Source organism: Bombus pascuorum, chromosome 5, assembly GCF_905332965.1.
Source record: "Bombus pascuorum chromosome 5, iyBomPasc1.1, whole genome shotgun sequence".
Lineage (NCBI taxonomy): Eukaryota > Metazoa > Arthropoda > Insecta > Hymenoptera > Apidae > Bombus > Bombus pascuorum.
In genome coordinates this window covers 17,001,232-17,016,638 of record NC_083492.1, presented here as the reverse complement: position 1 = coordinate 17,016,638, position 15,407 = coordinate 17,001,232, and the positions used below count along the sequence as shown (strand labels likewise).

Sequence of the window (15,407 nt, the reverse complement as noted above, 5' to 3'; positions counted from 1 at the left end):
AGAAAGGTATAAAATGAGAATACAAAATGATTTATACATGTAATATTATTATACATTTTATTTTATATAGATATCTAAATTTAAAGATTAAGTGAAAATCAATTTTAATTTCCTTATTGTGCAGTTTCAATTTCTCCCAGATATATCTGTTTATCACTGGACCCAGAGCAAACTAAAAGTAAGAAAAAGGTACTTAAAATTATTATAATAGACTAATCACTACAGCATTTTATAATGTTATATGTATTACCAATTGGTTCTTTCGGATGAAAATCAATATCATTGACAGAACCATTATGACCAGGTAATTTGTATAATATCCTACGACTTGTAGTATCCCAAATATAATGAAATCTATCTGATGATCCAGCTGATACTTTACTACCATCTGGAGACCATGCACATCTCAGAAGATTCTGCAATCATTTAAATAAATAGAATCATAAAATCTTAATAATACATGTATCAAAAATTAAAAACCCACCTTTTCAAAATTATGCTGATGTCCAGAAATAATTTTTACACAACGTTCATAAGGAGCAAATGGTCTTACATCCCAAATTCTTAATGTGTTATCCACAGCATTTGATAATATATAAGAACCATCTGGACTAAGACTTAATCCAGTTATAGTATCAGAATGTCCTTTTAGTTTATAAAGAATAGAATTTTTTCTTAAATCCCATACTTTTATATCATTATCTATTCCTCCACTTATTACTTGTTCTGCTGTATCATTAAATGTTACAGCAGTAACCTACATTAAAATAAAAAAAAAAAAAAAGAGAAAGAGAATATAAAATTTCAAAGCCTGATAAATAATGAATTCAGAAAATCAAAAATCATTATGAAAAAGGTATTACTTGATATGTATTATTTAGAGTATAACATTGTCCTCTTTTTCTGGGATCCCAAACACGTATTGTGCTATCATCGCTACCTGAACAAAGTTGTGTAAGGCCTCTCCTTGCTCCAGACACAGAGTTTACAAAGGAAGTATGACCTTTGAGTTTTTTTATTCTAGTTCCAGCAGCTATGTCCCATAAACCTAATGTCATGTCTGTACTAGCTGTATATAAATGATTGCCATCAGGACTAAAGTGTAATTCCATAATCGCTCCACTATGTCCAGTTAATACAGAAATATTTTCACATTCTCCATAGACATTCCAAATAACTGTAAGTATATATATTATATTCACATCTACTATAAAGTATATGTAATGCATTCACAGATTTTAAATCATTGATAACATACAAATTTGTCTATCAAAGCCTGTAGAAGCAAGATATTGACCCTCTGGATGAAATTCAAGAGAAAATATATCTCCTTGATGTCCTTCAAGGAGCATAATAGGTGCAAATAGAGAAGATGTTCTAGGTGGACCCTGAAGAAAAAAATAAATTTTTATTCCAAAGCTTTATTTAACAATTATAAGATGAATAACGTTAGTTTAACTTACATTTTGTACAACTGCTTTTTCTCTACTACTAAAGACTACCTCATTTTTGGTACGTTTTGAGGCAGGAACTAATGCTAAGATATCATCTCCTTTACGTTTATCCAAAATTGGCATAATGAATAATTTTAATTATTAATTACAATCACGATACTTTACAAATATGTTTATGACAGATAAAAACATAAACCAAGTAGCTGACAGTAGCGAGGAAATGGGACTACTTACGCCCGTAGTTCTAGTTGTTTCACAGAACAGGTGCTGCACCATGCGGTTAAATGCTGAAGTTAACTAAAGTTAGCATATACAAGAACCTATTGAGCTCCACGTTATAAGAACCAATTTGTCCTAGAATCTGTTGTACAGTACTACGGAAATGTTCATATCTACTTTTCTATCCGAGATAGACAAGTATGAGAATAACAAAATCGCCATGTAAGTGGCGTGTCTAAGTGTAGTCCTAGATATTTAACTTGCCTTGTTTGTGTTATGTGCGTACCACTTAATTGGATATTTGGTGGTTTCCGTTTTCGTAGAGTAAATGTGATATGGTTGCTTTTACTGGAGTTTACCATTTTTCTATTTTTGTGATATGCTCTTGTAGTAATGTGACTGCTGTTTCTAGGTTAGTGTGCCTGACTAGTACAGCCGTGTCGTCCGCGAATGTCAGTATTGAGTTGTTGGTATGTCGACCGTGTATAGTGTGTATAATATTGGTCCTAAGACGCTTTCTTGCGGTACTCCTGCCTTGATGTCTTTTACTTCAGAATATACGTCCTTTATTTTTACAACAAAGGTTGCTTAGGTATAATTTGAATAAGTGGTGGATTTGTTGCGGGAAATATTTTTTGATTGTTTGTAAGAGGCTTTCATGGTTCACTTTGTCAAATGCTTTCTCGATAAATAAAAAGTGTGATATTAAATTTTCCAATTAGTTTTTCAGTTTAATTTTCAAGAAAATAGAATTTAAACGTGTTTAGTTAAGAATTGTTCTAGTGTACACGTACGATAAATTTATTTTTCTCGAAAACAAACCGTTTTGTGAATAAATTTTATTCTACATTTCCGACTTATTTTCACATGTAGAATAATCTGATTATTTACTTCTATCTAGTCTGAAATTAGCGTTTAAATATGCTTAATAAATTTTCAAACTCGATTTTCCCAAAAACAAAGTGTCATAGGAAGATTTTATTATATATTTTCTTCTTATTTTTTCATAAGGAATTACCTTACGTTCACTTGTATCGTATATATATGTTCTTTGGTTACACCCCGTATAAACTGATACCAGAATAAAATGTGTTCTGTTTTAACGTATACACTATTATGTCTTTTTAAAATAATATTTATTTTTTAAATATAAAAATACAAAAAAATTTGTTGTCCCTCTTGAGATCGAGGGGTGCTCGGGAACCGCTGAGGCGACATACCAGGCCCCCTTGCGATGGAAGTTAACCTATCGCTTAGTGTCGAAACGAGATACTTCAAGAAATTGCACATTCATACACTTTAATAAACAATTCACATTTAAAGTGCAAAATGTACTTTTATAAGCTACTAGTATTTTAACGTTTTTCTCTCTTTTTCCTTTTCTCAAAATGTTTTTATTCTTTGCAAAGTTATCAGTTGTTAATTCTTCTTATTTCTCTGATCATTTACTGTACCATATGTATCAACGAAAAGAGTGAAAGTTCTATTAAATCTATGATACCTTCTGAACGAATACTATAAGTTATTTTCTTTAACGACATATATGTTTATTTATAAGTATTGAGGTTTCCTACAGCTGAAGGTACGTACCGAAGCTTCTAAAATTTTCAATTACATTTTAATAATGGAATAGAATTCACATTCACATTTACTAAGTCAAACGTTCTGTCACGTTTAAGTGAAAAGTCTCGACCTTAACTTTAACTTCATCATTGTTAACAAACGTTAAATATCGTCACAAATATTTGTAAAAATCAATAATAATCAATAATATAATAATAATAGTAACCAATAATTCACAGAAAAATCAATATATACACTGTATGTAGCACCGGCACATGAAGACGAGCCTAAGAATTTCTTCTTTCGAAATCGATCTAAAATCCTTGGTCAAGAGTTATCATCATAAAAGATATAACTTAGAAAAAAACGAAGCTGGCACCCCGATGGGGGTAGCCACCCACATGCTATATTTATTTTTATTTTATTTTTTGTTTTTTCACCAATAAGATATAACACTTTACCAAATGTCCATAAGGACAAAATGTAAAAAACCAAAATAAAATAAAAAAAAAATATGCGAGAACAAAACCGGATTCGCTTGCTTGCTTCGAAGCTTCAAAGTGCGCAGGGACATAAAATCGTCAGACGAAAACTTGCGTTAACCTCCTTCTGCGAGCTAGTTATGCTGCTGAAGGAGGCGGCGGAGCGGGAGAGGGAGCGGGCCTCCCATCCCGAGGGAATTGGCCGACGAGGACGCGGCGGTGCCCGTGGACGCGCCTATATGAGGAATGAAGCTAGGTGCTGGACCTTCCAACACCCGGGAGACACCAAACAGTCCGGTTGGGGATCCGGATGCCCCCTGAGAAAGGGAGAGACGTAGTACAGACGGAATATTGTGTGAGGGGGGGCACGGTGTGTCGCCGCAGCGGTTCCCGGGCACCCCTCGGTCGCAATAGGGACGGTCATTGTGGAGGTTTTAGTCGGTTGGAGTCCGACACTACCACGCCGCTCTTCCCTCTAGAGGCGGCGGTGTCCGTACGGATTTCCTCCACGAAAAAAAAAAAAAAAAAAAAAAAAAAGGTGAAAACTTGCGAGACTCGCTTTCTCAGCGATCGTCCTTTCTTTATTATGACATCTTTCATTTACGAAGAAACCTACAGTAGTTTACTGATTTTAACAAATTATATCGTGTTTCATGTTATTTTAATTATGAAAATATCACGGACATGTTGATGAAAATTTCATAAAAAATGGGTCAATAATATAAAAGTTTTATTGTTGCATTGTTACTTCGTCGATATCCGATCTCAGATCGAGTAATATCGCTTGCCACTATCTCTGTGGTCAGTGGTAGACGTTCAATAAAGAAAAGCTATATAATTGTTTTATTGTAAATCCTAAGATATCATCAAAATACTGAAATGCCCCTATTATGAGCATATTTTAATTGAAAAAATAGCTGAATTTTGTCTCCAGGCACAATTGTCTCTCAATTATTATTGCGTCTTTTGACAATACAGGAAACACTTGATAATTGCACAAAAATCGGGATCCATGTATTGCAATAATGGAAATGTTTTTTCGTCCAGTCGCGGGGAGACGCGATCGCGTTGAGGCGCGTCAACAGGAGTCGTAAATTCCCGTTACGATTATACGAATCGACACTACGAGCAGGGCGATCCCCCTATTTCTGTTAGGATAATAGGGGTGGTTGTGGTTGAATAACTGTAGTCTACAGTTATCTAATATAAATATATTTATACCCGTTTACAACACGTGGAACGTATACAGAAAATCTTGGAGGTCGTCGGACCGTACAATGTCTAACCCGAGGGTTGTTAGCGTTAGTGCGATGAATGCCGATCCCGCGTTAGATTAGTAGACGTGACTGACCGACGAGCGCAAGAACAGTCCGAGGTATGTTAGAGCAAAGTATTTGACTGTCCGAGGAGTGTAAGAGCAGTAACTTCACTCTCCGAGGAGTAGAAGAGAAGTGATTGACCCATCTCGTACTATTTAGGAGGAAAGCTCGATGTGAGTGTACCCTTTCTGAACTAAGGACGCGGATTCGTTGTTCACACTTTTCGGTAGAAAAGTGAGGATAACGATCAGCGATGCCCATTTGTTATAGCCAATGTTAATAAACAAAATATGAGAAGAAAGTCTCCTGCAGATGTGGCTCATGGGTGTCCTTGTTCCTGGGAAAAAGCAGCTATTTCGCGGGGCACATCTGCTTTCTCCGTAATTAGCATGAGCGTGCAACAAACCCAAGGACTGTTCAAAGGACCATCCATAAACCCAAAAATACTTGTATGAATAGAGGTTAAGCTAGAAAGATTCGGTTTATGGTGGTTCCTTGGGTTTCTTGCAGGTCAGTGTAACGAGGGGTAGGCCTTGGCGGCCAGACTGAAAGGGACGTCGCACGGACCATCTCGCGCGACGTAACAGGAAATGTAGAAACGATTCTATTTCTCGAAGCTAAGATCTTAGACGTGTCGAACATAGAAAAGAACAATGCGAGTGAAAGAGAAGAATAGACTGAGAATGGAAACGATCAAATATTGGACATATTAAACACACGATAAATATTAAAGGCCCACGATAAGCTGAGACCTTTAACTCAAAACTCAAACTTTCTTATTTTTGCTTTGTGATCAATGAAACATTTACCAACGTGTTTCTTACATTTTTGTAATTAAAATGACACCGAACACGATATAATTTGGAGCATATTTGTTTACTACATAAAAGATATAACTTAGAAAAAAACGAAGCTGGCACCCCGCTGGGGGTAGCAACCCACATGCTATATTTATTTTTATTTTATTTTATTTTTATCAACAATAAGATATAACACTTTACCAAATGTCCATAAGGACAAATTGTAAAAAACCAAAATAAAATAAAAAAAAAATATTTGTTTACTTATTTTAGTCAGAAAGATCTCACAAATACGTTAGTAAAAGTTTAATCTTAAAAAGAACAAAAATAAAAAGTTTCACTTTTAAATTAGTACCTAGATACATTGTCTCGGCGATATCTAACATTAGATTGTTTGTTATTATACCACTTGATCGCGGCAGACTATCAAGCTTCTCGGTGCATTACGAGAATCTCCGTAGTAGGGAAGAGTGCTCGAGTGTGCAATTATGCAAAGGATCTTTTTGTACAATTATCGAATGTTTCTTGAATTCGATAAATGAAGGAGAGATATAACGACTTTGAGTCTAGAAATTACGATTTGAAATCCAAGAATTCATTGCACTGATTCAAAATTTGCACATTGTTAAAGTTTGATATTTTTTTATTAAATTATCTGGCTTATTCCACATGACTCTTTTTTTCTTACATGTTGTTCGCCTTTGCTGGTACTATGAGTGTAACTGAATATTATCTTACGAAGATAGAAAAATACAAGTAATATTAGTTGCGCCACGTATATACCATTATTATATATAACCATTATTCAAAATGTCATTTGACAAATCGATTTATATATTGATGATAAAGCGATATTATGTTATTTTAAACACAATATATGTTTAAATAAATAATAAAATTAACTGTTTAAATGGCTGTCACGTTAAAGTAAGCTATGCAGTAGTCTAAAAGTACCAAACTTTAAAAACGCGAGACTTTTGAACCAATGGATTCCTAAATTAGAAAACTTCTATATGTCGTCTCTATTCTTCTCTATTCATGAGAGCTATCAGAAAATGCTAAAACAGTATTATAACATTTTACAACAACAAATGACCTCATATGCAAGATCGTTTAATTCATCTCAACAAGCACCATCGTACTAAAGAAAAATATATGATTTTATGCGACGATGAAAAATATTCATGCCAGTACAATTAACACGCCAAGTGTCAAGAATTAATATTAAATCTAAATGGCGTATTAAATATAAGTAGTGGTGTATTAAAATTATTGCATCGTTCCACTCCAATCCATAATCGTTTAAAAGGAAATATTCTCTTATCTTCTCAAAAAAAAAAAAAAAATGTAGTAAACTATTAATTTCTCTTTCTTAGGCAACTTACAATGTTTTATTGTTGCGCGATTTTGTCATTCTCATACTTTTCCATAGAACCGTACAATTAAATAGGTTCTTATAGCGTGGAACTTAATAGATTCTTGTCTATTCTAGTGTGCAACCAAACAGGTTCTTGTATATGCTAATCTTAGTTAAATTCAGCACTTGGTCGTATGGTGCAGCACTAGTCCGGGAACAACCAGGTCCATAAACGTGAGCACTCTCGTTTTCTCTCCGATCACGCATGTAGAGAATACATTTTTCACAACTAGACATGACTTAATTTTCGAACGATTTTCCCTAGCGAGTCTGGAGATCTATTTATATGATGGCAGTCACGACTTGATTTTCAGACAGTTTTCCCTAGGTTTTGCTATATGAATATCGAGACCTTTATATATAATCTTGACTACGATTTATATTCCCACGTCCATGATAATTATACATTCATTTTTTTGCACCGATTAATTCATGTCTCATCAATTCAACAACGACCAAATTCAAGACGGTAATACCAACTATAACTTGGCCAGTGCGTGGGCTATGATTGGCTCGTAGAAATTGATCAATGCAAAGCCCGAAGCTATAGTTGGGCGATCGCAACGCCATTCTCTGCCAATTATTACGAAGCTAACCATGCAAAAGATAGTTATACATTCGTATGTGTAGTCAAATTTAGCGGGAGTTTCTCAGCACATGAGATATTCATATATTTTGTTAAATTCGTTTTCTACTTGATTTGAAGTTGTTTTTTTATCAAATAAATTTTAAAAGTTACTTTTAATCACTTCTCGAAATGGAAAGTAATAATTGTGGCACAAAAGTTCTTATTTCTAGCAATACGAGTTTAGTTACAGGTAAAACTCTCTTATTAAAATTATTAAAATTGTTATGAAAATAAAAGAAGGTTGTCACATACATCACTATTTCTTTCAATAACAAGATTTACATCAACTTTTCAATATTTCTAATATAAATTTTATTTATGTGAAACAATTAGCGATCTCATTTTAAACTCAACATGTAATATAAATTTAATATTTCTTTCTATTGAAAAGTCAAATATTTAAAATTATTATGTCATGTTTTATTGTTGGTTTACTCCTTACTTTTTTTCACTTATTACTCTTTAAAATAACTTGAAATTGAAATTTTGTTAAGTAATTGTGAAAAATAATATTTTTCTCTAAAACAAGAATTTAATCAATATGTATCATAATTCTTATAATATTAAAAAATGCGGATATTAATTTTGTATTTTTACTTAATATTTTTGTCATATATTTATGTTATTCTTATTTCTTATATGTGGAAAGGCAATTCAAGAAGCATTGTAGATAATGTCAAATTTAACAATGAACCACTGGAAGAATCTAAAATAAATCAAAAGAAAAGAAAACGACAGGAAAAAGTGGAAAACAAACAATTAGATGAAGAAGAATATAATCAACAAATTCAAGAACAACAATATAAACGATTAATGCATTTGTTAAGTAGAAGTAAATTTTATGCTTCATTTATTGTTAGTAAAATTGACAAAAGTTTGGAGAAAAATGTCAGTAAATCTAACAAATCCACAAAAAAGGATGTAAAGAAAATAGAGTATGCAGATGAAAACATAGCGCCACATGACAAAGGAAAAAAAAGAAATAATAATACACAAAAATATATATCTAAAGATGTAAATAAACATAGTAATACTTATAATTATATGATAATTATAATTTTTATACACATTATTTTATGATTTGTTAATGTTTCCTTTAATGTTATATATGCAATTTCTAGGTACAAAAGAAAATACATATGAATAAAAACAAGTTGAATTTAAGTGAAGATGAAATTGAAAATGAATTAAAAAATGATTTTAAGGGTGAAACAGAGAATAGCAACAATGTTATTATTGAAACACCAAAATATTTTAAAGGAGAGTTAAGAGACTATCAGAATGAAGGACTCCAATGGCTGAAAGTTCTTTATGAAAATGGCATAAATGGAATTTTGGCTGATGAAATGGGACTTGGGAAAACAGTTCAAGTCATAGCCTTACTGTGTCATCTCATTGAAAAACGACAAGATGGACCATATTTATTAGTTGCTCCTCTCTCAACTCTACCAAATTGGATGTTAGAATTTGAAAAATTTGCACCGAACTTGCCCATTGTGTTATTTCATGGAACACCAGAGGAAAAATTAATACTAAGGAGCAAAATTAAACATAAATATAAGATTACAGAAACTTATAGTACATTCCCAATTGTACTTACATCTTTCGAAGTCCCATTACTTGAAAGCAATTTTATTAAATCTTTAAGCTGGAGATATATAATCATAGATGAAGGACACAGAATTAAAAATCATGAATGTCAACTTATAAAGTATGTTGTTAAAATTTAACTAGTTATTTATATCACAAACATTGAATTGTAAATAATATAATTCATTATTATTTTATAGGATTTTAAAGGCTTGTAAATCCATGAACAGACTTTTATTAACAGGCACACCACTACAAAATAATTTAGCAGAACTGTGGTCATTGTTAAATTTTTTGTTACCAGAAATTTTTGATGATTTAGCTGTTTTTGAATCATGGTTTGATGCAAAAAAACATCAGGGTGATGAAGGAACAAAAAAATTCTTAAAGCTAGAAGAAGAAAAAAGAGTACTGTCATCATTACGTGAGATATTACAACCATTTCTGTTGAGACGTGAAAAGAGCGAGGTTTGTTTGGATGTGCCACCAAAAAAGGAATTAGTTGTTTATGCCCCTCTGACAGAATTACAGCATAATTTATATAAAGCAGTATTAAATCATGATATAGATCAATTAAGTAAGATTGAAGAAGAACCAATTATATACACGGAAGATGGTAAAAGACCAAAAAGAAAATGTGTCTCCAAAAATATGAATAATATTATGAGAACATATCTTGATAATGATGTCTCATCAAATAGTTCACTTCAAGAAATTGATGATAGCAGAAACAGTGAAACTTGGATAAATGTAAAATCTGGAAATGAAGAAAATTTATTAATGTGGAAAAAATACACTGATGTTACAGAGCGTAATAGAGACTTCTTAATTAATGTTCAGACTAGACATAGTAAGTTATTATTTAGTGTAGAATATATATTAACCATTCAAATATTTTATTCTTATGCTTATCTCTTCATTGTTTCAGTTATTTTGTACAAAAAGATTGTAAATCACCCATATTTAATACATTGCCCATTAGGTCCAGATTTCTTGCCACAAATAAACGAAGAATTAGTTAGATCATCTGGCAAGCTTTTAGTATTAGATGCAATGCTTGCAAGACTTAAAAAGCATGGGCACAAAGTCTTATTATTTTCCACCATGACAATGATATTGGATATTATAGAAGATTATCTTTCATTACGTGATTACAAATATGTCAGATTAGATGGCTCTACTAAGCTTGTGGATCGAAAGGAAAATATTCACAATTTCAATACAAATCCTGAAATATTTCTATTCCTTATATCTACAAGAGCAGGTGGCGTTGGATTAAATCTTGTTGGGGCAGATACTGTTATCATATATGATTGTGATTGGGTACATTGTTGTTTATTTTATTACTTTTATTATAGAAATTGTAACTTCTAATACTAACTAATACTAATTTCTTATTATTGTTACCTATGATGATAAGTATAAATATCCTGATATCACATTGTTAATTAAAAGCAATTTGATACATTTACAGAATCCTCAAGTGGATATACAAGCTATGGCACGTTGCCATAGAATAGGTCAAACACGTCCAGTAGTAATATATAAATTATGTACCAAAGGAACTATTGATGAAGCAATTATTAATCGCGCTGAGGCAAAACGCCTTCTAGAGAAAGCAGTAATCTCCAAACACATTCAGTCGATAAATGTGAATAACAAAGCAGATTTACTGAAGTTACAAAAACTTTTAGGATCAAAAGAATGTCAAATAGTTGCATCTGAAAATGAAGGTAAATTATTGAAATGTACATAATCTTAATACCCACATTTCATAATTTTTATAATCATAAGTAATATTGTATAATTTTTTATCATTTTTAATGATTTTCAGTCTTTACGGAGGAAGAACTTGACAACCTATTAGATAGGAGTGACTTATACAGAAAACAAGGAGAAACTTAACTTGCTTAACTTGCTTCAACTTCTTCCTTGAAATGGATAATTCAGTATAAATATATAAGTTTGCTTTAGTTTCATATTATTTTTAGTTACTATGTAATATTTATTTTTGTATCATTTGTCATGTAATACTAAGGTTTATTTAATGATGTTTAAACAAAAAGTAAAGAAATATTTTATTTTATAAAAGAGTTCAACATACAAAACAGTCAGTAACAGTTATACTAGTCTGATATACTTATGATTTATTTAATTTCGTACGTAGAAAATACTTTCCAGTTATATTTTTATTTTTATAAGATTGATTTAGTTGATCACGAAGTTCTGCTTCCAATCTTGTATAAATTCCTCCTGCTTTGAATAATATTATTTATAAAAACTGTATATTTTCTAAAAATATAATATGTGATAAATGTACCATTTAATTGTTTTTTTATCCGATTATGTTTAGTAGATGATTTTAATAGCGAAGAAGAATCTACAGATACTCTCTTTGTTAGTAGCGTTATCATTTGTAAAGCTGCATTCTCTTCAAAATCTCTTTGATTATCTTGATTGTGTCTTACATTTAGATTACCACTCCACGAGCGACCATTATTTCTAAAATTATTTTATATCAGTAATCACGAATAATTTTGTCACTTTAAAACAATATCATAATATAAATTTCTTTCATATGACATTAATCACCTCCACATGATGTCATTTCTTGATTTCTTTTTTATTTTATTTTTTAACTTTAATGAAAACCGTGCATGAGATTCTTCACTATGATTTGATTCTTCATCAATACTACTATATTCATAAGTTGTAATACCATCATCTATATCGCTATCTGTTGTCGAAGATGTAATCGATGAAGTATCGGTTGTAATAGAAACTTGCTGACGAACCTTTTGTGATGATTTCTGTAAATCATGCATTTGAGATATTCGTCGGAATCCTGACCCGCTCCAAATTTTTCCTAAATATTTAGAAAATATACTGTTATTATCATTACTTATAGGCATTAAAATATGTTAATTCACCTAAAAGTCCAAGTCTTGGTCGCTGTGGTGTAAGTTCTATACCAAGCCACCACATTACATCTTTACATATTAATTTTCCTGGTTGAAGCGATGCATCACGAGCTACTAATCTAGTAATCTTTTCTGGGAAAAACAATTGCGGTGGTTTAATAACTATTACTTCCCTATGTACTGTAAAAATATTCAATACACTTATGTCTGTTTGAGTCTTAATATCTGGAATATGTTCCTAAGGAAGAAAGAACACAGTAGTTATGAAGTTCATATTTTTGAAAACTTTTAAAATTCAGAAGTGATATTAACAAATGCATACCCTATACCTACAACCTTCATGATTTGGTAATACTCCAAACTTATATGCTCGTTGACTACAACATGGATATCTGCCCAGAGGAAATGGTATAGGCCGTTGTTGTTCATTAATAAAAAACTGTGGAAATTCTGTATGATAGCAGCACCACTCAAAGTGATGGATTGGAAAATATATATTACACTGTGTACAAAATAAAAAGTGACAATCACCCCATAGCCTCCAATAAACTTTACGCCAAGAACGTAACTCTGTTCGAAGACTAATAATGTAATCATTTAAAGTCCATGTTAAATCTCTGTAATATAGATTTTATTACAATTATACATCTCTTGATACTAAGTTTGAATATTAAAATCCTACCTTATGTGTTTGCTGTGAATATTCCCATGGTTGTCAATTTTCATTGCACTTGAAATACATGGTACATAATTAGAAACTGATTGAATAATATTTTTCCCACATTTACTGCACTTAAATAAAGTAGCTAAAGAACTATAGTGTCCTCTCTTATTATCTGGCATTACTTCAGCAAGAGACATAATCAACTTACAAAATAATTTACTTTGAATTTTATCCTTTTTGTCTTTTAATGCTTCAACATCTTCATTTGTAAATTGTTCTACTAATCTGAAAAGAGATATTAACTGAATTTGATATATTATTAATCAATTAAGAATAAATGGTATAAATTTTGCAAATATTGAATAAATAAATATTTTTTTCTATGCATTTTGCTGCAATAATAAAGAAATAATTTTTTTTGCTTAATGAGCATTTAAAATATTTAAAACTGTATAAAAGTAAAACACCTTATTAAAAGATTATCATCTAAACCAGTTAAAACTGTTGATGTTTTTAATATATCAGATATGTTTTCACGACAATATTGTAAGCAGCTTTCTAGTAGTGGTTCCATTTGTAAAAATGATGCAGACACCATTATTGGAATAACATTATTAATTTCCAAAACTGGCCATTCAGATTTTTTTATAATATCTTTTTTCACCCATCTCATTAGCCAATCAAATATTGTAACATCACAATGAACTGATATATCTATTTCCTCTAATTTTTGACCTGCTGTCACATCAGCAAAATAACGCATTTTTTGAATAAGAAGCTTTTGAGGACAATGGAAATTTTTTTTAATGTTCTTTTCTTCGTCACAGACGTGAATTTCCACTTCATTGCTGTACAAGCGTAGAATAAACTGTTATTAATTCTATAAAAAATTATTTTCAATGTCAATATTAAATTTAATTTCGATTGATATTAATTATTGATACACTTACTCAGTTGATCTCTTACTTGATTTACTTTTATCTTTTTCCTTCTCTTTATGCATGACATTCGTAAGTAGCTTGGTTTCAATATTATTAGTCAATGAATTACATTTCTTCACCTCAGTACTTATAATAGATTTTTTAATAATAGGCTGTGAAATAGTAGGTTTTGGAATCATATATGGTAATATTGAATCTAATAAACCTTCATGCAGTACATCACTTAGATTTGTTTTCATTAAGGTAATTAAAAAATTTTCTGTTGTATCTACAGATCTTCCAATGTTCATATCCTCTATTCGTAATGAACTTTGCATAATTTGATTGCATCTTTCAAAATCAGATATTACATTTTGATCATAAGTATGTGTTTGGTTATTTTTAAGTTGCATATTTGGAGGCACAATGCAATGTAGAGAGTATTTAATATTGTTATCATCTGTATCAGATGAAATTTCTTCTGCTGTATGAATACTTTTATGTTTCTGCATGATATTACTATTAATGTACTTTTCATCAGTATTATTATAATTCCGTATTTTACAATGTATATCAATTTTTGCTAACTTGCTCCAATCAAGCTTCTTTTCTGTGGTTAATATCGTAGTTAAACTTCCACAATTGTCATTAACTTGGTATGCAAGTTTTATGAATTCAAAAAACATTCCAATTGTCAATTTTGATTGATTGCAATCCTCAAGTTTATAAAATATTTCTGACAAATCTGAAGCAAATATTTCTTGTTATTTTATTTTATATATTATTAAATTTTATAAATTTATAAATGATAATTTCAACTTCTTCTTTCAACTATATTGATTAAATAAAGCTTAGATAAATATTTATTGTGAAAATTAGACAACAAAGATAAAATGAAAAGTAATAAATACCAAATACAACGATCTGAAGTTGTGCAATATATGAATTAGTTCATCAATACCTTCTTTAGTTGTTGAACCGCACATCGCTAATAATTTGTGTATATTCTCTTTCAAAGATAAATTATTAATCTGATTTATTTCCATTTCTTTTAATTAATAAATTCTATTTAATAAATTCAGATTTCAATTACTACAATTACAATTTATATGTTAATTAAATGTAATTTTTAATTATTACTGTATTTGACAATTGCTATATGCAAATTAGTCATTTGTATATGAACTTTTAATTTCAATACAATTCTTAATTTAATGAAAAAATTCATATTTGTAGCTTGAAAACTAGTGTAGATTCGACAATATTGACAAAACAGTAGTATCTCCATATTAATTTGTTTATTTGGAAAATTTACAGTAGATATCTCAAATAATTTGAATTTAAACATAACTCATAATTAACATTGTATCTAAAATTATATATATTTATCCACCACATTTATTATTATATATATAATAAATTATATTATA

The 15,407-nt window shown here is 30.6% G+C and overlaps 3 protein-coding genes across 8 annotated transcripts; 1 reads left to right on the top strand and 2 right to left on the bottom strand.

Annotated features, from left to right (window-relative positions):
- Positions 1 to 40: 40 nt before the first annotated feature.
- Positions 41 to 1,870, bottom strand: LOC132906830 (U5 small nuclear ribonucleoprotein 40 kDa protein). Its single transcript, XM_060959386.1, has 6 exons — positions 1,464 to 1,870; positions 1,259 to 1,388; positions 864 to 1,177; positions 485 to 757; positions 251 to 416; positions 41 to 172 (listed from the first exon to the last, which is right to left on the bottom strand). Exons 1-6 carry the CDS (start codon positions 1,575 to 1,577, stop codon positions 114 to 116), a joined length of 1,056 nt encoding a protein of 351 aa, XP_060815369.1. The 5' UTR covers positions 1,578 to 1,870; the 3' UTR covers positions 41 to 113.
- Positions 1,430 to 11,791, top strand: LOC132906817 (lymphoid-specific helicase-like). Of its 4 annotated transcripts, none has more exons than XM_060959358.1 (7): positions 1,430 to 1,448; positions 8,532 to 8,896; positions 9,004 to 9,593; positions 9,673 to 10,322; positions 10,401 to 10,795; positions 10,947 to 11,205; positions 11,307 to 11,791. In XM_060959358.1, exons 2-7 carry the CDS (start codon positions 8,696 to 8,698, stop codon positions 11,375 to 11,377), a joined length of 2,166 nt encoding a protein of 721 aa, XP_060815341.1. In that variant the 5' UTR covers positions 1,430 to 1,448; positions 8,532 to 8,695; the 3' UTR covers positions 11,378 to 11,791. The 4 variants fall into 4 exon arrangements, with proteins under 4 accessions (XP_060815341.1, XP_060815340.1, XP_060815339.1 ...); XM_060959357.1 differs by lacking the exon at positions 1,430 to 1,448 and adding an exon at positions 7,639 to 8,072 and having other exon boundaries at positions 10,455 to 10,795; XM_060959356.1 differs by lacking the exon at positions 1,430 to 1,448 and adding an exon at positions 7,639 to 8,072.
- LOC132906816 (SANT and BTB domain regulator of class switch recombination) lies at positions 10,801 to 15,286 on the bottom strand. 3 transcript variants are annotated; one of them, XM_060959355.1, is made up of 9 exons: positions 14,939 to 15,286; positions 14,008 to 14,722; positions 13,525 to 13,905; positions 13,076 to 13,342; positions 12,716 to 13,010; positions 12,403 to 12,631; positions 12,065 to 12,338; positions 11,793 to 11,974; positions 10,801 to 11,193 (listed from the first exon to the last, which is right to left on the bottom strand). In XM_060959355.1, the coding sequence occupies exons 1-9, from the start codon at positions 15,021 to 15,023 to the stop codon at positions 11,180 to 11,182; spliced, it is 2,442 nt and encodes an 813-aa protein (XP_060815338.1). In that variant the 5' UTR covers positions 15,024 to 15,286; the 3' UTR covers positions 10,801 to 11,179. The 3 variants fall into 3 exon arrangements, with proteins under 3 accessions (XP_060815338.1, XP_060815337.1, XP_060815336.1); XM_060959354.1 differs by lacking the exon at positions 10,801 to 11,193 and adding an exon at positions 11,534 to 11,725; XM_060959353.1 differs by lacking the exon at positions 10,801 to 11,193 and adding an exon at positions 11,534 to 11,728 and having other exon boundaries at positions 14,939 to 15,285.
- Between the last annotated feature and the right edge of the window lie 121 nt (positions 15,287 to 15,407).

Bases quoted from the DNA above. Each gene is read 5' to 3' on its own strand.
- LOC132906830 (XM_060959386.1), bottom strand. From the start codon at position 1,577: ATGCCAATTTTGGATAAACGTAAAGGAGATGATATCTTAGCATTAGTT. The intron at 1,389-1,463 runs GTAAGTTAAACT...TTTTTTCTTCAG, and splicing joins AAAAAGCAGTTGTACAAAAT to GGTCCACCTAGAACATCTTC. The intron at 173-250 runs GTAATACATATA...TCTTACTTTTAG, and splicing joins TCATCCGAAAGAACCAATTG to TTTGCTCTGGGTCCAGTGAT.
- LOC132906817 (XM_060959356.1), top strand. From the start codon at position 8,012: ATGGAAAGTAATAATTGTGGCACAAAAGTTCTTATTTCTAGCAATACG. The intron at 8,897-9,003 runs GTAAATAAACAT...TGCAATTTCTAG, and splicing joins AAAAATATATATCTAAAGAT to GTACAAAAGAAAATACATAT. The intron at 9,594-9,672 runs GTATGTTGTTAA...ATTATTTTATAG, and splicing joins CATGAATGTCAACTTATAAA to GATTTTAAAGGCTTGTAAAT.
- LOC132906816 (XM_060959353.1), bottom strand. From the start codon at position 15,023: ATGGAAATAAATCAGATTAATAATTTATCTTTGAAAGAGAATATACAC. The intron at 14,723-14,938 runs GTATTGATGAAC...TATTTGCTTCAG, and splicing joins CGGTTCAACAACTAAAGAAG to ATTTGTCAGAAATATTTTAT. The intron at 13,011-13,075 runs GTAGGATTTTAA...TCTATATTACAG, and splicing joins ATTCACAGCAAACACATAAG to AGATTTAACATGGACTTTAA.